Source organism: Abramis brama (genome assembly GCF_963993115.1).
Source record: "Abramis brama genome assembly, chromosome: 25".
Taxonomy (NCBI): Eukaryota; Metazoa; Chordata; class Actinopteri; order Cypriniformes; family Leuciscidae; genus Abramis; species Abramis brama.
The window spans coordinates 18,106,826-18,133,607 of NC_139987.1; the positions used below are offsets into that span (position 1 = coordinate 18,106,826).

A 26,782-nucleotide genomic window follows, 5' to 3' on the forward strand; every position below is an offset into this window, starting at 1 on the left:
CTTTTGCATTCTCATTATCCTGAATTTTTAATTCAGGAATACATCACATCATGGAAGTAAAATGTGATGCAATTCATGTTGACTGTAAATTAAATAGGATTAGAGCTTCTTTTTCTTTTTTACCTCTGTCTAGCCTATTCACCAGGTACATCTTTTTTATCTGTGTTTGTTAAGTGTGTGGATTATGACTGAACATTTGTACTATGAATCCATTAAGTTTTTGTTAGTCTTGAAAGTGTTTTTCCATAGGCAGCATTGACTGATGTCTGTGCTGTAGAGGTATTGTATGGGTGTCTCAGATCTCATAGCCTAATGTGAATACTGTCAAACATTTATGATTCAGATACAGCTTTGAATGTGCTGTAGCACTCGCATTCATGATAACATAACAGCTGAACAGTATCACAAAGATTGAGATTACACACACACACACATACTCGGCATGGTCTTAATATGTGTGTTTTGAGAATGTATATGTTACAATAGATTTCATTGGTTGGAGCAATGGGTTTGAATACTGCTTGCAACATTTCACCATCATATTATTTCTTTTATTTATTTGTTCACTTAAACCATTCATTACTTGGAAAAAGTATCTAATGTTTTCTTAAATAAGAAATGCTTCCTTTTTACTATTTGAAAAAAAGCACATTTACAAAAAGTATGATAACAATAACTAATTTAGCGTCCACATTAACACACAGTAACATTATGTTTATTATAAGCATGTTCTATATCTTCTGGCTCTTTAAATGCTTAAAGGAATAGTTCACTTCAAAATGAAAATGCTGTCATCATTTACTCACCCTCAAATTGTTTCAAACCTGTATGAGTTTCTTTCTTCTGCTGAACACAAAGTAAGATATTTTCAATAATGTCGGTAACCAAAGAGTTGATGGACCCCATTGACTTCCATAGTCTTTTTTTTCCTACTATGGAAGTCAATGGGGTACATCAACAGTCTGGTTGCCGACATTCTTCAAAATATCTTCCTTTGTGTTCAGCAGAAGAAAGAAAAATGTATACAGGGTTGAAACAACTTGAGGGTGAGTAAATGATGACAGCATTTTCATTTTGAAGTGAACTATTCCTTTAAGCTTTTTCAAGTTGAGTGGATTCTGATTGGCTGTGGTTTGGTCAATATTTTTTATTGTTCATCAGTTGAAAAATGTCAAATGATATTTGTGCTAACGTTTTGAGAACATTATTAAAGACCAGATAACCTTTGATCAAATTCTTAACTTGGTTCTTAACTTTGAGAGAACCTTGCCAGAATGTTAGCCAAAGTTCCCTGTTACCTGGGAAAGCCGGAATAAAACCATAACTAAAGGAGTAAGTGGGGGAAGAAAAAAACAAACAAAGAATGCAAAGAGCTGAGAGAGTCATTTGTGGGCCGAGGTGACTTTTAAGGACACAGGACCTGTGTTCTTATATAATCAGAGATCTTGCCTGCTCAATCAAAACAAGAATGCCTTTGATTGTGCCCTGCGCCCTGTGGCATCCAGGCTCTGCGTGGCATCCGTGCCTGCTGCTCTCTCTCATGGCGCGCTGCCTGTTGTCACGTCGAGGTGATCAGGAATGCTTGGGTCACGAGGGGCTGCGTGTCCTGGCTGCTGGGATTAGATGCCATAGCAGCGTAACATGCAGAGGTGATCGCTGTGTGTTTGTTTCTGTGACATTTTTTATCAGCACCTCTCTATGGTTTATTGTGTTGAGTTGTGTGACTTTGGCTGACTCATGTTCTGTATGCTGCTTTGCTTTAGATTTATTGTTTTGGGCACCTTTTGTGTTGGTTCGGTCCTTTGGTTCATGGCGGGGGATATTAGATATTAATGGTATGTGTTAATTAAACTCTTGACTTCACAGCAGTTCTTTATTCCCACGCCGTGGACTCAGACCTACCCAAATTCCCCTCTGAGAGTCTCTTTAAAGTTCCGCAAAACAAACCCAGTGGTTGGGCTCCGTTTGAGGGCTTCATTAGAAGTTGGTGTTACTACTGATCTGGGAACAGTGCAGTTTTTTTTGTAATATTGAAGGCAAGCGGGAAGTTGAGGTTAACTAATTGTAAATCATTATAAAAGATCATTTTAATATTGCAATATTAAAATGCAACAATATGTATCAGTGATGTGAACAACATGTACCACAGTATAGAGGTAGTTTTATCCAAGACTCAGATAAGGTAGGCTGTAGTTCACCCAAATATGAAAATTCTGTCGTCATATAATCACCCTCATGTTGTTTCAAATTAGATTTATGTTCATCTTCCAAACATAAATTAATATATTTTTCAGAAATCCCCTATAATCTCTCTCCCATTCCACTGAAAGTGACAACACACCCCTCATTTAAATCGCCATGTCGCATGTTTAGTTTTAGTATTATGATGATTCAAGGTGTTTTAGATGGTTTCTTCTTATGTAAGTGCATTAATAGAGGGAGAGACAGGACATAGTGAGCACCGCAAGAGTCTATGCGTGCAGCTTGTGTGTGTAAGAGATCCAATGAATACCTGCATTGAAAGCGCGAAGGTACTGCGTGAGAAAAAATGAAAGTTTACTGAGTAATATAATGTATTGAATATAATGTATAATAATGCAATGGGGAAATATTTGTTGGTCCTGAAAATGGCAAATGTCTGATTTTACCTGTAAAAAAGGCATACATTATTTTAAATATATGTAGCCAGTGACAGAGTGCAAGCAAACTCTTTGGTAGTATTCAAAGTATTGCAGTGGTATCATATAGTGAGTTCAGTATGGTGAATTGTATCGGATCATGACACGAGTGTATTGTTACACCCCTACTTTTTATGTATTTCATGTAATGTTTAAAATCAACATAAAATGGTTTGCAACCCATTTTACTTCTATAATTGGACATTTTTGGACATTGCACTCATTTGGTGCTCAAGAAATATTTCTTATCTTATCATTGTTGATAGTTTGTGGAAACCATGATACATTTTTTTCCATTTATTTTTATTGAATTTTAAAACAATGTAAAAGTCTTTACTGTCACTTTTGGTCAATGTAATGTATCCTTGCTAATAAAAGTATTAATTTCTTTTGAAAAACTAGCTTTAACTAACCCCAAATGTTTAAACGGTATTGTATTTCCATGCAAAACAGTTTTTTTTTTAAGCAAGACAAAATTTTGGATGAGTGTTGATTAATCCATCAGGAATTATTTAATTGTGGAAAAGTGGGCGTTATCATGCAGTTGCAGGGGAGGGGTTGAAAAATATGAAGGATTGCAGATGTCAGCTGAAAAGAAAAGTATTTTTTGGAGATGGAAAAGTTACATTTTGATGTATGATAAAGAAAATAATTCCATTTGTTTATTGTTTAATTTTCTAAATATATACCAGGGACATGCTTAAGAAATTAAATCAGGTAAATTATGACTTCATGATGACTTGATAATGTACATTCAACAGCAATATAACATCCTCTTGATTCACAATTTTCACCACACTTCAGTAGATGTTTAAGACCATCACAAACGATCATAAAAACTCATATAAATATCATGTTTTATGCACGCTAATGTCCATAATTACACACCATTGCACTTTAAATTCCTCCTCCACTTGCATGGACCTGTCTGTTGATAATCAACTCCTTGTGTGATTTAAAATCCCAAAGCTTTTTTTAACTCTGTCGATGTGAACAAACAAACAAACCATTAAAACGGAACAAACATCCACAGTGGTGACACGGGGGTCTTTTCCTGCCTATGACAGTATGGTTGGCTCCCCCCCGCTGAGCGTTGTTTCTTGATGCCAGTGTTTGCACTCTGTAAAAGGGCCCCATCGTGTCTTTCTCTAATTACTTCCATGTGTGATTGTGAATCTGAGCGCTGAACTAGTATTGCACGAACATGTACAGTATATACAAGGGATTAGTATGTGTAAGTTTCATTAGAGATGCTTTAAATAGTAAATATTAGGGCTGGGAATTAGGGTTGTGCCGATAGACGATAGTATCGTGTATCGACGATAGACAGAGATATCGCCGATGGCAGATGCCTTTGACGATATCAATACGATAATTGGCTCGTTTTTCCATTAATGTATTAAATCATTATTATTATTATGAAGCTAGTATAGTTATTAAATTAATTAGGAACTACAATTATATTTGCCTTGCCTAAATTCATAACGACATCACCACATAACCACACTTGCGCCATATCACGCGCGTATGAGGACTCCTCAAAGAAAATGTTTTTAAAACAGACAAAATAAAAACTACATCCCAAAACGAAATTTCATTGCAAGGTGATCCATTCACAAATTGTCAAGAGTGCTTTAACAGACGCATAATTTTTATACAGAGCCTAGATGAAGACGCGGCATCGTTGTTCGTCAGTATTTTGTTTCCATAGCACATTAACAAAATATTTAATGACACGAATAACACTAAAAACAATACAAGTACAAAATATTAATTATAATAATAATATCAATAAAATGATATAGGCCGCCTAGGCCTAATAAAAGTCTTTAGTTCACGAAGCATCTGTGAAACTCTGCCATCTGTGAAAATCACAAGCAACTTCAAACTTGTTTAACAAGAAATATTCTTCTAATTTTTTCGCTGTCAATAATGTAAGTCCACAAGAGAAATATTCAGCCAGTAATTAAGATAGTTGCTGTAGCCTACCGTTATCCACCGTCGACTCTGAGAGAACGTGCTGTTAATGCAGCGAAAGCTCAGTCCGTTTCTGCTTTCGTTTTCAGGGATTGAGCGCGTTTACATGCACGTTATTAACTCGATTATGCTGAATAAACTGACAATGCATGTGGTCATGTAAACGGATTAACCCGTTTTCCTTTATCAGAGTCAAGTCATAAGTTTAAGTCGGCGTATAACCGATCGACTTTTAGATTTTTGCCTCTGATTTCTCCTGGCATTTAAAACACCTGCGTTATTGAAGTGCGGTGCGCATGTGAAGTGCATCCAGACAGAGAGAGCACTGGTAGGAGGACATATATCGCAGACTCCGACTCTTTCTTGAATCAAGAAATTAAAACGTGTTCACATCTCGTCAAACAGTCAAAATGCTGCAGATCTGTAACGGCATGAGAGGATAATGTGTGTCCGTAAATTTCCCGCTGACATGTTGAAATACTCCGAGTCAGATACAAGAATGATTAGGATCTTTTTTTTACCTCACTATACCAGGAAATAACCTGATTTAGCCTATTAATAAACACTCCACCTTTGCTAGCAAAATAGAAAAAAGATTCTCATTTAAAACGAAGTAATAAAACAAGTAAATTGATGAGTAAATAAGCAAGTTAATAATCAAATAAGTAAGCCCCGCCCCCTCACGATAATATCGTGTATCGCCGATCTCACAGGCTGACGATAGGACGATATGAAAATGGAGCATATCGCGCAACCCTACTGGGAATCACTGGGTACTTCACGATACGATACGATACGCGATACATTGTTCACGATACCGATAATATCACGATGTGGCGATACTGCGATAATCGATATATTATCAGTACTAATAACTCACAATATATCATGTTTTAAGAAATAAAAATATTTTTTTTTTAATTAGGAAAATGAATCTCCATTTCGTTTTTGGATGAAACACAATAACAAAAACAACTTGTGTCTTATCAGTTGCAACAAAACAGTCACAGACACTATTTTTGTTTTGCTGCAGATGATTTTTTTCACTCGGGAGAAATCGAGTGGAATCGGTGATGCTCGCATGGTCGCGGCTCGTAGCGTGTGAGAGGAATTACAAGCCGAGCCGAGCACGTTACAAGCACCTCCCGACCTCCCGATAATTTTTAAACATGTTTTTTCACCAGCTGTCCCCTATTGCCAAATCATACACAACCACGTCGATGGGGCTATACCTCAGTGGCAGCAACCATACAGCGTGCGCATACACTGTCACTGTCTCACACACACACACACACACACACACACACACACACACACACACACTTTTCTCTCTCTCTCTCTCTCTCTCTCTCTCTCTCTCTCTCTCTCTCTCTCTCTCTCTCTCTCCCATTCGCAACATGACGGTTTAGCGCGAAAGCCCACGTGATTGCTGCCGGCTCGGGATAAAATTCATGCAGGACAGTCGTGCCTTGTACCAGCTGCTTTGACGCGATTATCAGTTAAACTGATCTCACGACCTCCCGAGTGTCCGAACTCGCACCGTGTATGCCCGCCCTAACGGCTTTTAATATCGATACTTGGCAAGAGCGCATCGAGAATCGATCGCGGGAGAAAATATCGCGAGATATCGCCATATCGATATTTTGGCGCACCCCTAGTAAATATATTTATGATATATTGTTAAATCGTTGCTGAATAGTAGTTGATGCGTTACTTTATGTGGGCATGTTAATGTGCTCGAGGTTGTGATGTCATAACTATAACGATTTCTGAATGAGCAGTTTCAAGAATGAGCTCTGTGTTGCGATTGTTAGCATATATCTCCATGGTATCATCTGTCCAAAGAGCAAAAAAAAAGAAAAAAAAAATTCCATTATGTGTCCTTTTACTGCATCCTTTAGAGGAGCAGAGGAAATGACATTTATGACACACTGCTAGAATTTGTCTCTCAGACTTGGACTTGTGTTTGTCAGTGGTATTATTGTATATCAGTAATTCATACCCCTCAGGAGAGAGCTAACCACTGGGGATTGTGCTGTAGACCCAAGTGTGAGGAATTCCTGTCCTGCTGCCAGGAACAATGACAAAGTCAGATTGGAAACATACAGAATAAAAAACGTCAGACAGGGATTTATGTGTCAGCATATTGTTTTTGTACAAATGTAATTGGTGACACATCCACATGCTTCAAAACAGATTTTGTGGCTAGTTTTTGTTCTCTTTGACTAAATCTTATGTGATGATTAGACATTAGCAGAATAGCTTCTGTCAGTAAATGTTGGCATTATCTGCCGGCTCGACTTAACACACACAGAGAACATCTTTCATCATCTCAGCTGCGTGGTGTTTTTTTCCACGTTGTGATGAATGGAGGAACACATAGAGAGAGCATGAATAGCTTTCCAGAGCCCTTTATTGACCACTGAAAATATTTCATAGAAGTCTCATGCTCATTGCCCCCATTATGCTAGAATGTTGTGAGTGGTTGCCAGTTTGTTGCTATATGATTGCTAATGTGTTCTGGGTGCTATGCAGTTGTTAGAGTATTCAGAGTGGTTCCTGAGAGATTGAGCACATCAACCAGAGGGAGGATATTCAAAAGCGAGTGAAAAAGTTCAGCAAGCTGCTATCTGAAGCAGCTGAGAAATAACTGGATCGTATGCTGACTGAACCAGATTTTGGACTTTTAGAGACCTTGGAGGAAAAGGGTGCTCAGATCTGAGGGACACATGTTCTCTCTGCATGACGAAGTGATGAGAACAACCAGTAAGTGTGTGAACTGTTAGACTTTATCTACACATGGATGGAAGGCGCCGTATGTAAGGGTTATGTGCAGAAAGGGAGATTTCTGCAGACTGTGAGTGGTTTCTATTCTGCTAATGTGTAATTTAGCGCAAGTATGTGGAGAATCTTGTGAGAAAAGGATGTAATTGTCGGATTGTGGTGAGGTCATTTCCTGACCCGTCCATTTTTATAGTGGCTTATTTTGAGAGACGCTTTGTTTTTACTCTCTTATTTCATCTCTTGTGGGTCATTCTCAAAAGTCAAAAGTTTCTTCCCAGATTTTGCGCTGTTTTGTTTGTGAATTGTGAAAGTGATTGTGAAAAAAAGTCCAGCCTGTTTGCTCACTAATAAAATGGTGTGCGTAATGACGTCATCCCTAAAAAATGCATTGTTGCATAGGCTAAGTTTTGTTGTATCGCAAAAAAATCTGCTCTTGAGACATTTCCATAAGTAATTTTGCACACTGTATATGGCAAATTATACCGTATCTTTTGCATCTCAAATATTGTAAAAAGAGAGTGTGACAATTAAAATTTTCTAGTTTACACTATTTTCACAAATAATATGATCAAATTAGGAAATATTAGGAAATATCAGAAGAAGATGGCGAAGTCGAGCAGCTTGTCTGACAGGACTGCATGCAACAGTACAATACAATTTATATACTGTAAAAAAGGAAACATCATAAAAGGAACATCAAATTAAGATTTGTAAACTAGGAAAAAAAAAATGTATTACCTCTCAAACATCATTCATCCTTATTTTTGTAATGCATCTTATTCTTACCAAATACCAACAGTAATAAAATAATTGTATGTATAATTAAATGATATGAATATAATAGATTAAATGCACCTTTGAACATTACAGAGAAACTATGCTTTAATGAGAGCAACATCCAGAACACGGACGCTTCATGTAGTCTAAGTCTGTCACGTGACACCACATTTATTTACGATAAAGCCCTGTTTCCAAACTAAATTTTTGCGACATTTAAAGTATTGATATAGCATTTATGTGCTAAAGTTAATTGGAAAAAGATTGTGACACTTAAATGGCATTTCCATCAGCTAAAACTTTTTTCGAATAAAATAAATTGGTTAGAAACATGGCTATTGAAATGTGGTGTAAATGGATCCAGACCATAGACTGTAAAAAAAAGTGAGACTATGTGTATTGTGATGCTGTATTCTTCTGCTAGGTAAAAGTGTATTAACTTACAACATTGCTGTGAGCTTGTGATTCATGCGCAAACATGTCAGCCAGCGCGGCATCGTACGTCAAGTTCGTAGAGAGCTTTATTCAGTCCATTTTAAATTCTGATTTTGGCCGCCTCTCAAAACGGCTGAGGAAGTAACGTGACGCTAACCGCAGACAAACGGTAGTGGTAGTAGTGACAGCAGCGGCAATCCACCTGTCACTCAAGTGACCACTACCTTAATTATGCAGAACTTTAAGGCTTAATAACATTTAAACGGATGAGTTATAAAAAAATTCACCCCCTTCACAGTTGTCATGAAGGGCAAAATTGGCTATATAGACCAAAACCACTTTTTGCACCAGGCTGTAAACATGTTTTTTTCTGCTGTAAAGTTAGTCATTTTAACATGGGGGAGATACAGATTTGACTCACTTTCGCATCCAGCCTCAAGCGGCCAGTCGATGAATTGCAGTTTAACTCACTTCCCTGTTCTTCCCGGTTTCAAGAGAAAGACGGAGAGGTTGCCGCTTGATCCAGACACAAAAAAACAGAGAAAAAACACACAAGGATTCTTCATGCTCTTTACTTGTGTATTTGCTGCTTTTGTTTTCTTATTGATGCTAGTTGTGCTGCTTATGAATATATAATACTTTTTAATGTCATTAAAATAGTTAAATATAGATAAAAATAGATAAATACAGTATATCATAAAAATATACTTTTTAATGTTTAATTATATATATCAATAGTGTGTCCATGAGCATGTGTGTGAGATCAGGTTGAAAGATAAACTAAAGAGTTAATCAGGTTAAAGAGATAAACTGCTGAAGAATTGTATCATTGTTTCTTTTCAGAAATCGAGGCAAAGGAAGCATGTGACTGGCTGAGGGCGGCGGGATTCCCACAGTATGCCCAACTTTATGAGGGTAAGAAATGGGATTAATATCTATAAACATAGACACAGATGTCAAAGAATTGCCCGTTGATTCTGTGGCCTCAACAAATGTCTGCAGTGTGGTTGCAGCTGTGAGGTTAAGTGACGGTAAAAAATCAGGAATGCAGTGAGAGAGAGAGAGAGAGAGAGAGTTGCTTTGAGTTTGAGATCACACCTATCCCATCCCACCTCAACTGGGCGGACAGAAGCCAAGCAGTGATCACAAGCTGAATTATTCTTGATTTTCCGCTTAAGACATATGGAATAAAAACTGCATTTATACAGCTGTGTGCTCCATTTGTCAGCACATTTTTCTTCTTCCCTCTTTATCTTTTCTGGTCATTTTCGGGCCACGGCGAGCTATTTGCAGACTAGAGTTTCTATCCAAAGGGAGGAAGAGGTCATGGGAAAAAGTCTTCATTATCACTGCCGGGAAAATACAGGCCTTTGCCTCAGTCTTCCGCATAGGCCAACAAAGGGGTCGAGAGGATACTGTTCTCTCTGCCGCTCTCTCTCTCTCTGTTCCCCCGACTCCTCCTTATGATGCTTTACGTCAATGAGCGATAAAATGTCAACAATTCTATATTTAATGCCGTGTAAATTCATAGCTTGGCTCTCATGAGAAAATGGAAAAAGCTCTCTTTGGCCTTGTGAGGTTATTATGCCATTATGACATAAATGAACTCCCATATTCCACTGGGAAAATACCTTAGTGTTCATCCTGATCTGTCTCTCCTCCTTTTTGCTAATTGTCTGCATTTGTTTGAGTCATTTCGAGTGAGCGATTACCATGGTTCAGTTTCAGAGCTGGTCTGGGTAACACTTTACAAAAACCTCAAAAGCTTACAATGACTTCAGTCATTACTAGAGAGTTATCATGATTTTCACTTTAGAATACTGTCCCAAAGAAGTAATTATTCCTTCTGAATGATTTGGCAATTCTTGAATCATTACTAGTGGGTTACCACGATCTTCACTTTAGAATGAATTATACATTATGCATTATTCACATTAACTATGAACATAGTTCTTAGTAGTCCTCTGGGAAGTATGAAAAAAAAGGTTTCACTTTATTTTGATGGTCCCTTTAACACATTCTGTTGACTATAAGTAACCTTGCACCTACAGTGGGGAGAAAAAGTATTTGATACACTGCTGATTTTGCAGGTTTTCCTACTTACACAGCATGTAGAGGTATGTACCTCTAGGTACACAAAAACAAAAATCCAGAAAATCACATTGTATGATTTTTAAATAATTAATTTGCATTTTATTGCATGACATAAGTATTTGATCACCTACCAACCAGTAAGAATTCCGGCTCTCACAGACCTGTTAGTTTTTCTTTAAGAGCTGGGACCACAGTCTCAAAGAAAACCATTAGTAACACACTACGCCGTCATGGATTAAAATCCTGCAGCGCATGCAAGGTCCTCCTGCTCAAGCCAGCGCATGTCCAGGCCCATCTGAAGTTTGCCAATGACCATCTGGATGATCCAGAGGAGGAATGGGAGAAGGTCATGTGGTCTGATGAGACAAAAATAGAGCTTTTTGGTCTAAACTCCACTCGCCGTGTTTGGGGGAAGAAGAAGGATGAGTACAAAACATCATTCTTTGGGGATGCTTTTCTGCAAAGGGGACAGGACGACTGCACCGTATTGAGGGGAGGATGGATGGGGCCATGTATCGCGAGATCTTGGCCAACAACCTCCTTCCCTCAGTAAGAGCATTGAAGATGGGTCGTGGCTGGGTCTTCCAGCATGACAACGACCCAAAATGCTCCGTAAGAAGCATCTCAAGGTCCTGGAGTGGCCTAGCCAGTCTCCAGACCTGAACCCAATAGAAAATCTTTGGAGGGAGCTGAAAGTCCGTATTGCCCAGCGACAGCCCCGAAACCTGAAGGATCTGGAGAAGGTCTGTATGGAGCAGTGGGCCAAAATCCCTGCTGCAGTGTGTGCAAACCTGTTCAAGAACTACAGGAAACGTATGATCTCTGTAATTGCAAACAAAGGTTTCTGTACTAAATATTAAGTTCTGCTTTTCTGATGTATCAAATACTTATGTCATGCAATAAATGCAAATTAATTACTTAAAAATCATACAATGTGATTTTCTGGATTTTTGTTTTAGATTCCGTCACTCACAGTTGAAAAGTACCTATGATAAAAATTACAGACCTCTACATGCTTTGTAAGTGGGAAAACCTGCAAAATCGGCAGTGTATCAAATACTTGTTCTCCCCACTGTACATGTCTACTAACTCTCATTAGAGTGTTATTAGAGTATTAGTAGACTGTTAGGGTTAGGGTTAGAATAAGTTGACATATACTTACAAAGTTAATTATAGAATATCTGTTGGAGGACCATCACAATAAGAAGATATCAGATATTAGAAGAGTCTACTAATACTCTAATGAGAGTTAGTTGACACATAGGTGCAACGTTACTTATAGTCAACAGATTGTTCAAAAGGGACCATCAAAATAAAGTAATCAATAATAGTTATTGTTTAACTATTGTTTAGCTAATAGTGAACTACCTCATTCAATTGAGTGCTATTATTAACTAATTAGATAATCAGAGTTTCTTGTTAATAGCAGTTACTAGAATGTTAATATTGCATTACTCATTTGTTCCTGTGTAGTTATTCATCAATGACGGAACCCTATTCTAAAGTGTTACCCTGGTCTGCTGTGTACAGTATAATGTAATCAGTGAAGGAGCGTCTGCCAGAGATAGCGCTTGCTTTATAAGAATTACACCACAGCTGCTGTGGATCAGTGATCCTCTGCAGAACCTCCGCAGATGTCTGGCTGGACGAACTAGAAACATTTTATCCACTTATCTCTATGTGTTTATTTCTCCCTTTCTAGTTTAATTCATGATTGTGATTCGCTTCATATGTCTTGAAAATATCATTAAATAACATGCACATAATCCATATGTGAACTTTTGAAGATGTTGGTTACATTAAACCTCTTGAACAGGACAGAAAAGTGATCTGCTTCCTGTCTCTGCCTACAGATTCCCAGTTTCCCATTGAAATATCCGCAGTCAAGAGGGACCATGACTTTCTCGACAAAGACCTTGTGGAGCCTCTTTGCCGGTAAGTTTCTAAATGTCTAGATTATCTCAATATTTTGAGATTGTTGAGATTGAGAGTCTTGCAGTCTACAGGATGGAATCTGATACACCGTCTTTACTTAAAATGACAGCTGTGAAAATCAAAGGCCTTACTGTCAATCACTCGAGCTCTGATGGCTATGTTGTTCTGGCCGTTTATGTTGCTCAGTGTTTAGAATGGCAGCTTTAAGGACAACATGAAATTAAAATCGTTATTTACTTTCTAATTTAATGTTGCTGGTCTTATTGTGCACAATGATGTAGTAGCTTTCTCTGCCACTGAAACAACTCTTCTTTTTCATAAGCAAACGTGTTTTTATTTAATTTTTTCATAAAAATGCACTACACCTTTTTCCCAAAAGTCTTTTTTATGAGCAAACATGTTTGAAGAAACTTCACAGTTCTTTTTAAGACCAGTACCCAACCAGACGAAACACTATAGTTGCCCCCCATCCTGCATGTACAAGTACGAGAAAGCTTGGCGGTGCTAGCCCGGTGGCGACCTCACCTCTGTAGCTGTCTGACCCATGTCCTCCATAAAGTCTGTCCCCTTCCCCGTCGCTTTGATCCCTAATGCAGCCCCCGTGGAGTCCGCTCTGATGTCCCTCTCAAAGGCCTGAGGGAGAGCAGGGTGGGGGTGGGGGGGGGTAGCGGGATAGGCTACTAACAGATGGTTGTGTGTGTTTTCGTGAAACGAGGCCCGGGGTTTGAGACGTTGAGGGTTTCTAGCAGGTTGTCTCCCTGTCTAATGCCACTAATGACAGCGTTAGGGAGATCTGACAGCTTTACTGTCAGAGAATACACACACTAGTCTTAAGGACGGTGTCTGCTGGAATGATAATGGCGTTTCATTATCACGCCACAGACACGATACTTACGCATATTTATGTGGCCATCTGGACCTGGATGCTTAATTAGGGAATCTAGATTGAAAAGTGGAGCAGATTGTTTCGGCAGACAGCTGATTAACAGAGCTGATGTCATGACGGAACATTTTAGCGTGTCAAAAACAACAAGTCTGGTTTTATAGGTAAAATAATAGCTTGTTTGTGTCTGGAATGGGTATGAAGTGAGGGGTCTGCAGTCTTTTGTAGAGTAAAGAAGATTGTGTCTGTGTGTGTAAAAAGGGGTGGAGGAAAACTCTTCAGGGGTGAAGATCAGTCAGATGAGAACGTTAAAGGGCGCTTTAGGGTTAGATCAAAGAGGAGGTGGACGAGAAGGTGGATTGCCCACTCTCTCGCTCTTTATCCTTCTGTTTTTCCTTCTTCAGCCCCATCAGAGTCTCATTCATTCATGGCCATGTCTTGAAAGAGATTAGAACCTACGGCTGCCAAGCTGTCCCGTCACTCTTTCCGGCAGCCAATCAGGACACAGATAGTGAGAGTTTCTTGAAATCTATACCTGCACGTAGAGAGGCAAACAGAGGTTAGACGAGTGTAGGATCTACAGTGGATTGTCTCTCTCTCTCTCTCTCTCTCTGTGGCTGTATGGTTTCTTTGTGGTGGAGATGAGAGTGACGGATGCACCAGTGACTGTGTCTTCTCTCTTCCAGTCGACTCAACACTCTGAACAAGTGTGCCTCCATGAAACTGGACGTGAGCCTCCCCAAGAAGAAAGTAAGTGGCTGTTTAATCGATTCTTTTTTACTTACACATTTTTTTTATCCTAAATGGGATTTGGGTAAATCTGTCAAGAAATATCTGTCATATTTACAAACAATGAAGATGTATTATTGAAAGCATAAAATACAGTGTGTATATATGTATATCGTGATATTGTGATATACGTATACACTGCCATTCAGAGGTTTGGGGTTAGTAAGATTTTTAATGTCTTACCAAGGCTGCATTTATTTGATCGAAATACAATAAAACAGCAATATTGTGAAATATTACTACAATTTAAAAGAACTGTTTTAATATATTTTAAAATGTAGTTTATTTTAAAAAAAGCTGAATATTCAGCACCATTACGCCAGTCTTCAGTGTCACATGATCTTTTAGAAATCATCTAATATGTTGATTTGCAGCTCAATAAACATTTCTTATTATTAGCAATGCTGAAAACAGTTACATCATTACTGTATTACATTATATTGAATAGATACGATTTTTGTGCATTACAGTAATGAGAATTTGGGGGGGAATGTCCTTCATAGTCATGAAAGTAATTTCATAGTGTCTATTCAAAATACATTTTCAAATAATGAAAAAACATTTCTTCATGATATTCACCCTTTTATTTTAGAGACAAATGAAAATGAAATATCTGTTCTATTAAATAAACTGCAAAGTTTTTTACAATTACTATAATGGCTTTGGTTTATGGTGCAGGTATGTCTGCGAAATAAAAATCTCTTTAGAGTAAGTCTGTCCGTCTAGGTTTTAAAGATGGCTATTTGGCTTGTGAACTGCTTATAACAAAGAAGATTATATAAAAAGAGCAGCCGTTCGCAGTCAATAGAATTGATGATGGTTTTAAAGCACAGAAGTGTCAGTTTAATCTTCATTCAAGACTCTTTGACTGTTTACTCAGGGGTCGTATTTCAGACTAATTATGATTGTAAGTTGTGGATCTCATTCAGTAGGTCATTTATGACGTTTCTGCTTCTACTGACGTCTCAGGCATGTGAAAGGGGTCTTGGGTGTTGCTGTCTATAACACATCCAGATGGTGATATGATACCTGTTATGTTCATGTCCTCTTGTTTGGATGATATTTGAGAATTCCCCTAACCAGCTAGTATGACTTAGGGGATGTTTTTGAAATAGTCTTCTGACATTTTTCAAATACCATGAGCCTCTTTTGACATCATCACTATTATTCAATTTAAATGTATGAGGTCTGTGATATTTTAAATAGGAAATGGGATGTGAAAGTATATACAATACTAAGAGGGTGTCAGAGACATTCACAGCTCTTTCCTGTACTGTGAGCTCACATATCTGGACTTTACTATCTATAAAACATATTGGTTACATCTGTACAATGAAGCCTTAATATCTATCAATATATCATCATGTTAATCACAATTATTTTTTTTTTTAAATAACTGAATAAATTACAACTATAAATAAATTAGTCATTTGACTGCAATACAAATAATTGTCAGGTTTTTTTTTCTGTTTTAGAAAGAAAGACAACAGCTGTGGGGAAAAAGATTCAATTCCAAATACAAATGAAAAAAATTATACTTTGGCATTAAAAGATCAAATTAAAAACATTTGCAAAATAATTTATGAGCTTATTTAAATCCCCAAACATAATTGTTGGTAGCTTAATGCAAAGCAAAAAAAAATCAAATTCTCATTACTGTAATGCAAAAAAGATTATTTAGAGTACACTAAAGTACAGTATGTTCCATAACATTTTCTTTTATTTAATTATTATGCGTTTTTTTTATTGCCATATATTATTTAATATAATTATACTAAGGAGTTCTGGCTGGTTGCTAGAGCCTTGATAAGCTAGTTAGTTGCATACTGGCCCTAGTCAAAGGAGCCCATCTCCAAGTCTTAATGATATTCTTTGTGGCAGGGGTGTCCAATCCTGCTCTTGGAGGTTCACTGTCCTGCAGAGTTATGCTCCAACCCCAATTAAACACACCTGAACCAGCTAATCAAGCTCTTACTAGGCATACTAGAACAGGCAGGAGTGTTGAGGCAAATTGGAGCTAAACTCTGCAGGATAGTGGTCCTCCGGGACAGAGTTTGTATACCGTCCTGCAACACTGTGAGATCTTTTGCCTATTTTATCGTCCACTGAATCAGAATTGCAAGTCAGTTTTTACTTATACCACAGAATAATGTCTAAATACTGTACAGTTTAGGAGCTGAACATTTTACTCAAATATATGTCGAACTAAGTCTATTCCTGTGCTTTCTTGTGCCCGCAGAGTGAGGACTCTGATGAGGAGGACCTGCTGGCCATCAGCAATAGATGGACATTTGAGTGGAACAGTCGGCGCTGGTCACGTATGCAAGACATCGATTACCTCTTGGGTAGAGAAGAGGAGCGGAGCCCCTCGGAGGTGGGTGAGCATCTGCGGACCACTGTGAGCAGCGAGAGCATTCTGACAGACCTCAGTGAGCCGGAGATCTGCTCCCTGCACAGTGAAGACTCATTGGCTGCCATGCCTGACTCCGCCTCACTCACCCCACTGCACTTACCCAGAGAGCTGCCTCATTACAATTCACTTCCTGCCAAGAGCAGGCGACGTGGACGCACACGCGCCAAAGACTTTCTGAGGAGGATGGAGACGCTGGGTCGGACATGGGGGCCATCGATGGGTCGTTCAGAGCGACGCTCTTTGGTTATTAGCGGCCCAGTTCTGCAAAGTGAGCCAGAGGCGTTAAAGACTCTACAATGTGTTCAGATTTTTAACGACGGGCCTCTAAACTCTGAAAACATGCCATCTGCCAACAACTGCCCAAATTCGTTGGCCAGCAGTGAGGCCAGTAGCCAGTCGGAGACCAGCGGTAGTACCGGAAGCACGCCAAACATGAAGGGACGTGTCTCAAACTTGTATCCTCCTGGTAAACGTGCAGGTGTCTACCTCGAAGACATTGATGTTCTCGCCGGCGCCCCCCAGAGGAGGAGACCAGTTGAAAAGAGCCGCAAAAATGATTTCCGCTCCTATGATGAGCTATTGGTGCATATCCCAAAAGATCACAAACCTGGTACCTTCCCTAAAGCGCTGTCAATCGAGAGTCTGACACCAGCCAGTAAGGGACAAAGAAACTGGAAGGTTCTGGATTCAGAGCCACAGCTGTATAAGTGCAGGAAAGTTGGCGGAAGGGAACTCCGGCCCGTGACGCGCTGCTGCCCGAGGGGAAGCAGAATCAGCGTGTACGATAACGTACCCGGTTCACACCTCTATGCGAGCACGGGGGACTTATTGGACCTTGAAAAGGAGGATATATTCCCACATTTAGATGACATACTGCAGCATGTGAATGGCTTGCAGCAGATCGTGGACCATTGGTCCAAAAATGTCTTGCCGGAGAGTGAAGGGGAGGGGGAGGGGGAGGGCAGCAGGGGGCGGGACCAGAGGATTATTGACGGCCAATCTTCCAGTCAGATCACACTGGACTTTGAGGGGACCTCGGTCGAAGGCCTGACCACTCCGAGTGATGGCAACAGGGACGGGGTTTCGTTAAATGGCACGGACACCTCCAGCACCAGAGAGAGGAGAGACTCGGGGGTGGGAGCTTCTCTCACACGACCACAGTAAGACTTCAGGATGGATATACTGAGAGGCGCTCATTCAAATATCGAGAAACTTTAAAGTGATTTGTGTTCAAAGTGCGATCACACTAGCTTGTAAGCTTTAGATATCCATACAGCTTCTCTTATATAAATGTATATCAGATATAGATGACAATATAACGTGTCTAGATATAGATACTGATAATTGAAATGCATGATACAAAATCTTGTGTGACTGCCCCTTAAATTTTTGTTGGGGTTTGGTGTGTAAGAACACAAAAAAGATTTTTATTTATACTTTAAAGAGCAGCATTAAATCATTTTTATGTGATCAAATGTTCATGAATATTTATGTTTTTGTTGTATTTCTAGCCTTAGATGGCCAAGCTTCAGGATGTCAAACCTCCTCAGCCAATCAGGAATCTCACTTCAGATATCTAGCCAATCAGTTGGCCAGCTTAGCTTGCTGCAGAAATTCTCTTTATTGCGTCTCACTGCAGTCATGGAAAAATACTCCATGTCCAACAAGCACGGGTGGACTTGGTGAGTTGCCTACAAACAAATTTGGGACTGATTATTAGGATAATCCTAAAAAAAAATGTTTACCAATGGAGTACAATGAGTAAGAATGTGACATCAAGTATTCAGCATCATAACGTACGCTACCATTTAAAAGTTTGGGGTTGGTGATATTCTTTAAATATTTTTGAATATTTATGCTCACCAAGGCTGAATTTATTTGATCAGAAATAAAATAAAAACAGTAATATTGTGAAATTATGAAAATTTTTAAATAACTGTTTTCTATTGTAATATATTTTAAAATGTATTTTATTCCTGTGATGGCAAAGCTGTATTTTCAGCATCATTACTCCTGTCTTCAGTGTCACATGATCCTTCAGAAATCATTCTAATATGCTGCTCAAGAAACATTTCTTAGCACTATCAATGCTGAAAACAGTTGTGCTGCTTAATATTTTTGTGGATTTTTTCCTTTGATTATTAGAAAGTTCAAAAGAAAAAAAAGAAGAAATCATTTGTTTCATGCATTGTCTGTACTGTCACTAATCTTTGCTGAATACAAATTACTTTAAAAAAATGACTGACCCCAAACTTTTGAATGGAAGTCTACATACATAAGTTACAATAATTATTTTAAAGCCACAAGATGAGTCAGTCTTGGAAAGTCCCTGTGGTGTGTCGTTGGGGTTTTCTTATCAGTTATTAGCTCTTATTGAATGACACACTGATCAAAGTTTCTCCTCAGTCAAGTGAGTCAAGTGTTAAAACTCCAGAGCTTGTGGAACAGTCTTATCCAGTAAATCACAGTTCTGCCCTTCAACTCTGCACTCTTCCATTCGCATTCCTTCCTGCATTATATATCAAAACTCTTATTGCAGATCCTATACACACAGACAGACTGTACCTTTATATACATACATATGGACATAAACTGATATCCTCTTTTTAATGCTGTGCATATATATATGTTTTTAGGTCAGTGCCAAAATTTATGAAGAGAATGAAGGGACCAGACTACAAGGATAAGGTGGTTTTCGGCGTTCCTCTGATTGTCCACGTCCAGCGTTACGGACACCCTTTGCCCTTAAGCTTACAGCTCGCCCTGCGCTTTTTAAGGAGCCAGTGTTTGGACCAGGTACACGGTTTCATTCACATTTGCAAGATTGATTATAAGGTTCAGTCTAATTTAGGTCACAGTCAAAGGCTACATTCAGACTGTCAGTCCAAATCCGAAATCCTTTTGAAATCCGATCAGATTTAGCAAGTGTGAACGGCCAAAAATTCTGGAAATCCGTTTCAGTTTGACTGCTCTGATCGGATTTTGCGTGGATTGTCACATAAAACGTAAACATCAGACGTTGTTATAGGAAACATGTTGAAAGTTGCTGCACAAACAAGGTTGTGGTGTTGCAAAGTGCCGGACGAGCAGAAAATGACAATAGCCTAAAATGGAGACATGTTTTGAAACCGATGGAGACGACAGCACATAATAAAGCCTCTCATACCAGCCTCCTACGGTTCTGCCGCTGCCTCAGTAGTCCAGCTCGGAGGCTACATATTGTCATGTTGTAAATATGACAACATCTGTATTGCAAACCCCTCCATGTTGCGGTTGTTGTTGGCGTATGCCTACCATTGGCATTGACACGTATACACAAATCGGATCTGAACAGTTGCGATACATAGTATGGACATCAATAATTTTTGGATCTGATTCCAATCGCATACACAAATAATTGGATTTGGACTGACTGTGAACGTAGCCTATGATATTTCAAACTCTCAAAATCTTGATGGTCTAGTCCAGTGACTGCTGTGTTTCTAAAGATAGAAAAGCCAAAGTTTACAAACCAAAGTCTTTGTTTTTCTTCCCTGTATGCTAATGTCTTAGTAATTCATGATCAAATGAGATGTATTCGCTTCGTTATTACGAATCATTATTACTATTGCTCATATTTTGGGTTAGGTTTCGAACAAACGTTTGTGCAACAGTCATGAACAATACCTCAAATTGTGCGGTTTGTCGAGTAGATGAGTGATATTTCTTTTCCAAATAATCAGACGTAAGATTTTCATCTGGTGGATGAAGTCCATAAATTTACATAGACTTTTGTTCAGTAAACCCTTGCCCTTCTAAAACCCCCAATCGCTTGGATTCCTATTGAAATGAGTGGATTTTGCCAGCAAAATTTCACCAAGCAATGGTAATGCCACTCATTTGTCAGCCACCCAAAAAACCCAACCACTTAGCGGCACCCAGGCAACCACCCACAACGCCACCTCTCACATTTTCTTTATAAAAAGTACAATTATTTCCTTATCTTGTTGTGCTTCAGGTGGGACTTTTCCGCAAATCTGGAGTGAAGTCTCGTATTCAGGCTCTCAGGCAAATGTGTGAAACCTCCCCAGAAAATGTGAACTACGAGGATCAGTCTGCGTATGACGTGGCGGACATGGTCAAACAGTTCTTCAGAGACCTGCCTGAGCCTCTCCTCACAAGCAAAATGGGCGAGACCATCCTCCACATATACCAGTGTAAGCATTTCCTGTCTGTTACCAGCTCATGTGCACAAATGCTACATCCAGTACTTTCAAATCCCTAACGCTCTCTATTGTGCTTTCATTCTACCCAGATGTCCCTAAAGAACAACGCTTACAGGCTGTGCAGGCAGCTATCATGCTAATGGCCGACGAAAACCGTGATGTCCTGCAGACACTGCTGTGCTTCCTAAATGATGTCACTTCCTCTGTTGAGGAGAACCAGATGACCCCCATGAACCTGGCAGTGTGCCTCGCTCCTTCTCTCTTCCACCTCAACATCATGAAGAATGATAACCTGTCGCCTAGGTAACAGTTCCGTTTTCAGTGCATTCCAACACATGTGCTTTACTTAGAAAGGGTGAAACTTGGGTTTCATTATTGTATAGGAGCTATAGGATGATATGTGTGCTTTGTCATTAGGACTCCCTGGCCCTGAGGTGTCATGAGAAGGCGTGAAGGGTTTTATTAACTCAATGTAAAAACAACTCCCACATCATTGTGTCGAGTAATGCTCCCTAATGAACACAGAGCAGACACACTTCCCTGAGGGCCAGAGACAGGAGGAGGTGTGGTGGGCGTTTTAAAAGAGACGGGTAGTTTAGCTTTACCTCAGACTTACCCAGACTGGGCAAAGGGGGGTGGGGGTATTAGGAGACTTCTTCATAATGTATAAAGTGTACCATGAGAGATGTTTAGGTAACATTTTATTTTAATGTCCTTGTTACACGTTACATGTATTTACTATAGTAATAACTATAAATTAGACATAATTGCAAGCTTTTAAAACTACCCCCAAACCAAACCCTAAGCCTACACTAACCCTATAGTAAGTACATGTAGTTAATTAATATTACTCAGTGCTTAAATGTTTAATTACACTGTAACAGGGACACATCAAAATGAAGTATAACCGATGTTTTTCATTGGTTTAATCGTTTGTTTTATATGCTTACAGCCACAAATATTGTGAAAATATAATGGATCACATGGAAGCTCAAGCACATGATGTATTTTATTGCATTCAGGTCTATTCAGAGGAAGTATGCCACTGGGCGGCCAGACCAAAAGGACCTGAATGAGAACCTTGCGGCTACTCAGGGGCTTTCGCACATGATTGCTGAGTGCAATCAGCTGTTTGAGGTACGAGATACATGTTCTGTCATGTTTGCAATGAGAAGTTGTAAGGTACGTAAAATTGTGTGCAGAACAAGTACAAAATGTTTAGCTGATCATTGTAATATTTTCAGTATGGGATTCCCTGGAATACATTACAGTGTCATCACTGAAATAAATTACATTTTAAAATATATTCAAATAGAAAACAGTTATTTTAAATTGTAATAATATTTCAAGATTTTTTACTGTATTTTTGATCAAATAAATGCAGCCTTGGTGAGTATAAGAGACTTTCAAAAACATAAAAAATACTGACCTCTATTTAAAAGAACAGTGTTGGAGGACAAAAGGAGACTTCTTTTGAAATGTTTTTTTTTTCTTTTAATGTGGTTTGTCCAGATTCCTCAGGAGATGCTCTCTCAGTCCAGGAACTCGTACATGGAAGCTGAGCTGCTGGCGCCCTCTTTGGATGAGCTCTGTAAAAAACAGTCACAACCGGACGAGGAAGAGGAAGAAGAGGAAGAAAGTACATATCACTCTTATCTGGAGAGCATGATACAGAATTTGATGAAAGAAGCCAAAGACAAGACCAAAGGCTGGGTGGCCAGATCAAACATTGACAATATTGAGCTATCATTCAAAAAGGTAAGAATGAATTTTATGCCGCGTTCCAGGCAACCTGTAACCCGTGTTTTTCCAACTCGTAACTGGGAGTACATCGATCTAGTACGAGTTCACGGGTGGGAAGTCACGAGTTTGACTGCCGTTCCAGTGCACTTTCACGGGTATAAGGTTGGAAAAACACGGGTTACAGGTTGCCTGGAACGCGGCATTAGATACAGATTTATGTATGTTTTTATTCATTCATTCATGTTGCATAGACTATATTTTTAATATTTCCTTTTGTAATAAATAAAATACTATAAATTAAAACATTTATTTATTTTTTTGTTTTTTATTTAAATGTATTTATTAAATTCTCTCTTTAACATCTTGATTACATTTAGTGAATTATGAACGTCGGATCAAATTTGTTTGGACACATAATGTGAATATTGAAATTATAGACAGATACATGGCATGGGAAGTAGATCATGGTCTATCCTATCCAATAAAAAAAACAAAAGGCTTCAACATAATTAAAAGTCTGAGGGAAGTCTGTTGTCCTGCGCAGGTGGGAGACGGGACCCCGTTGAGACGCTGGCGTGTTTCTGCAGAGGTGGAGGCTCCTCCATCAGTGGTGCTGTACCGTATACTGCGAGAGCGCCACCTGTGGGACAGTAACCTGCTGCAGTGGAAGGTTCTGGAAACTCTGGACAAGCAGACAGAAGTGTACCAGTATGAGCTGAACAGCATGGCCCCTCACCCCAGCAGAGACTTTGTGGTGCTCAGGTGAGTACAAAAACACCATCTGATCTGAAGATTTTTATATTTTCATTTGTTTTAATGTATGTACATTTATAGCTGCCATTATCAATCTCTCTCTGTTTTTTCCCTCTTCTTTTGTTATTTGAGCAAATGGGAACACAAAAAATATATATTTCATGTAATCTCTCATTCACCTCTGTAGAAGTTTACCCAACTATGACGACATCCGCTTCTGAGAAACCCGGAAATGTGAAAAGGGTTGTTTACTGTTGGATCCGTGTGCTTATGTTTGATCCCATTATCAAGTATCTGAATAAGCTTAACTGATTACACCATTAAAGCTGTAATAAAGGCATGTGCTTCATTTGAGCATCTGCAGCGAGAGCTTTTGTGCGTCATTCGGTCCTTGTGATTCTCAGAACGCTGAGGTCTTAAAAAGATCTAGCATTCCCCCGCTGAACAGCTGGGCATTCATGGAGTATTACTGAAAGAGACTCACTGAGCACACTTCTGATACTTCAACATAAAATGCTTTGAACTAAGCAAATTAGACCACCCAGGTCATGCCCTGAATATCACTGTAAGATTACAGTTTAACATCATTTGACAAATACGCAGCTGTGAGGTGCAAACAGTAATCTGATCGTAGGAATATTGCATGTTATTTGATAATTAATCAAATTTGCATTTGGCAGATTGACACCTACATCTCTTGTGTCAGGACTGTCAATATCAAGAGTGTTTGCTGTGATTTATATTGGTGTTGTTGTTTTCTTTTCTGTTTAGGACGTGGAGGACAGATATGCCAAAAGGGGTGTGTGTACTGGTGTCGTTGTCGGTCGACCATGAGGAAAGCCCACAGCTGGCCGGAGTGAGAGGGGTCGTTCTGGAATCACAGTATCTGCTAGAACCATGTGGCTCTGGCAAGTCCAGACTCACACATATATGCAGAGTTGATCTGAAGTAAGTGCATTGAAGACACTACCGTTCATATGTTTGGAGTCAGAAAGATGAATGAATAGTTTTATTAATATTTTATAATGATATAAAATATCAAATAAATGCTGTTCTTTTGAACTTTCTATTCATCAAATAATCTTTCAAAAATGAATCAGGGTTTCCATAAAATATTATTCAAAAATGTTAACTGTTTTCAACATTGATAATAATAAGACATTTTTATTATACATTTTTAACAAAGTTATTACAAAGCTGATTTTTGCTTTGTCATTATGGGGTATGGAGTGCAGAATGATGTGGGATTTTTTTATTATTATTATTTTAAAGCATTTTAGTGAAAGGCTGCAACATAAAAAATGTAAATATGTGTAATAAAATTATATATATTTTAATACCACATGTGATTTGTTCTTTAATAAAACAGACATGGTTGTAATTGTCTTTAAATAGTTTGTTTTATTTGAACAGAATTATTCCTCTGGTTCATTAGAAAGTACTTTGTGTACTTTCTCAAAGCATGTGTAATGAATGCTGTACATCTCTTAATTGTCCTAAAAATTACACCTGAGTACACTTACACTTCACTAAATGCTGTATATTTGCTTGCTGTTCCAGAGGAAAGTCTCCAGAGTGGTACAACAAAGCCTTCGGCCATCTCTGTGCTAGCGAGGCCGCTCGCATCCGCAACTCCTTCCAGGCTTTGGATCCCGAGGGCCCAGAGACCAAAATCTGAGCCGGGCTACGTGGAGTCAGGCGTGAGGGAACTGGGATGTGGTTCGACGTCAGGGCAGATAGTCACAGAGGACAAACTTAGAGAGATTCACGACGAAAGACGAGAGCAAATGGAACAGTTATTTGTGTTTCTAGCCCCCCCTAAACAACAACAAACTGCCATGTCCTGTTGGTTTAATAGACTGTGGATCATTGGGATTCGTTTTAGAGTGTTTTACCCCTTATAGGGCATTTAATTTAGTCCGTTTATTTCATATAAATTTATGCAGCTGTTCAAAACTGCCACTTTTGAAATGGCATTTGTTGTGTGTTTTGGGGCATGTGTTTAGAGAAGAGAAAAGATGGACAGAGAAAGTGACAGAGACAGACTCCAGCGTAGCCATAAAGCCATGCCTATAAAAGAAAGTCATAATGCTGCTTCCTGTTGTCCAGTCTTTACCACAGCAGACAGCTTTAACTAGCACCTTCAGAGCTTCGCTTACAACAAACAGATGTGGATGACAAGCCACCTCATGCTAATCAAAACACAGCAGGTCTGGTTTAGTTTTACCAAGCACTTCAAATTTAGGTACCTTATTGTCTAAACATTATTTAAAACTCTGTATTTAGGTGTTTTATCCTCATTTGAATGAAGCTAGTGTTACAGTGACTATATTTTTAAACTAAGATTGTACCCTGGTGACGTATTGTGAAGTATTTACTGACAAGCCCATATTATTTCTAAGTTCTGTTGAAATATGTTGTTTATCGTTACATTAGTCTTTGATTTCGTTCACTGTTAAGCAATAATGTATTATTATGATAAATGCACCAGTACTCTGCTCTTCTGACAATGCAATATGATTTAAGATGAAAAACCAAACAAAGTTGTAAATAATATAGGCAATGCTAGTGATTGTTGCAATTATGGATTGTTATTATTATTATTATTATTATTGCTGTCATTGTTATATGTTGCTGTGTCACACTCTACAATGTCTGGGACATGAATTCATTTCACTGCTTCTGAGAAGCATGTCTATTTTATTCACAAAGCTGTACATTTGTGTGTGTTTGTGTATAAATGTGTAGATACAATTCCGGTTGTAAATTTTGTACAAAAATGAGGCTTATTGGCAGGTTTATCTGCATTTATGCTCAGTTATTTTCCTCATCATATCAATATTTTGCTTGAAATATCATTGCAAGCTGGTTTAATCAGCTGGCTTGTTCAGTGCTGTTTTGATGGGAACTGTGTATTTGGGTTTGACTTGAGCTCGGTGGCAGGAGGAGGGTGATATGTTGTGGCTCCAAAGGTAGTTTTTGAACAGTTAACAGGGTGGTTGAAGTTCCAATCATTTGGAAATGTGAAAAATAAAACCTCAATGTAATAATGTTTTACTGTTTTCAGTATTTGTTGTGTTTGGGACATATTTTGTTTGATTTTTTGTTGTTGTATTCACTGAATTTATTCTGTCTTGTTGGTCAGTCCAATAGTCGTGTCCTAAATATAGCGTAACTTTCTCAAAACATTGTAATGTAAATCAACAATGGCGTCTCACTTCCAAAGAATCACACAGGCTGAATAAAAAGGCTAACCACCAGAGGGCAGTGTGGATGCACCACAGTAGCATTGGATGCTTGGCGTCTTGTTTGCAGG

The 26,782-nt window shown here is 38.7% G+C and overlaps 1 protein-coding gene across 6 annotated transcripts in view; it reads left to right on the top strand.

Annotated features, from left to right (window-relative positions):
• Positions 1-26,534, top strand: part of stard13a (StAR related lipid transfer domain containing 13a) — a 68,973-nt gene extending 42,439 nt beyond the window's left edge. For 5 of the 6 annotated variants that reach the window (XM_084104775.1, XM_084104776.1, XM_084104773.1 and 2 more), the window contains 13 exons: positions 9,495-9,566; positions 12,599-12,680; positions 14,250-14,313; positions 16,592-17,925; positions 18,277-18,447; positions 19,402-19,561; positions 20,763-20,961; positions 21,060-21,273; positions 21,993-22,107; positions 22,483-22,728; positions 23,258-23,475; positions 24,238-24,414; positions 25,027-26,534. In XM_084104775.1, the coding sequence (XP_083960901.1) occupies positions 9,495-9,566; positions 12,599-12,680; positions 14,250-14,313; positions 16,592-17,925; positions 18,277-18,447; positions 19,402-19,561; positions 20,763-20,961; positions 21,060-21,273; positions 21,993-22,107; positions 22,483-22,728; positions 23,258-23,475; positions 24,238-24,414; positions 25,027-25,144 (3,170 nt within the window). In that variant the 3' untranslated portion in view covers positions 25,145-26,534. Of the gene's footprint in view, positions 1-7,381; positions 7,422-9,494; positions 9,567-12,598; positions 12,681-14,249; positions 14,314-16,591; positions 17,926-18,276; positions 18,448-19,401; positions 19,562-20,762; positions 20,962-21,059; positions 21,274-21,992; positions 22,108-22,482; positions 22,729-23,257; positions 23,476-24,237; positions 24,415-25,026 lie in introns of those variants that run through there. The other variant, XM_084104774.1, reaches the window with a different exon arrangement.
• Positions 26,535-26,782: the final 248 nt, after the last annotated feature.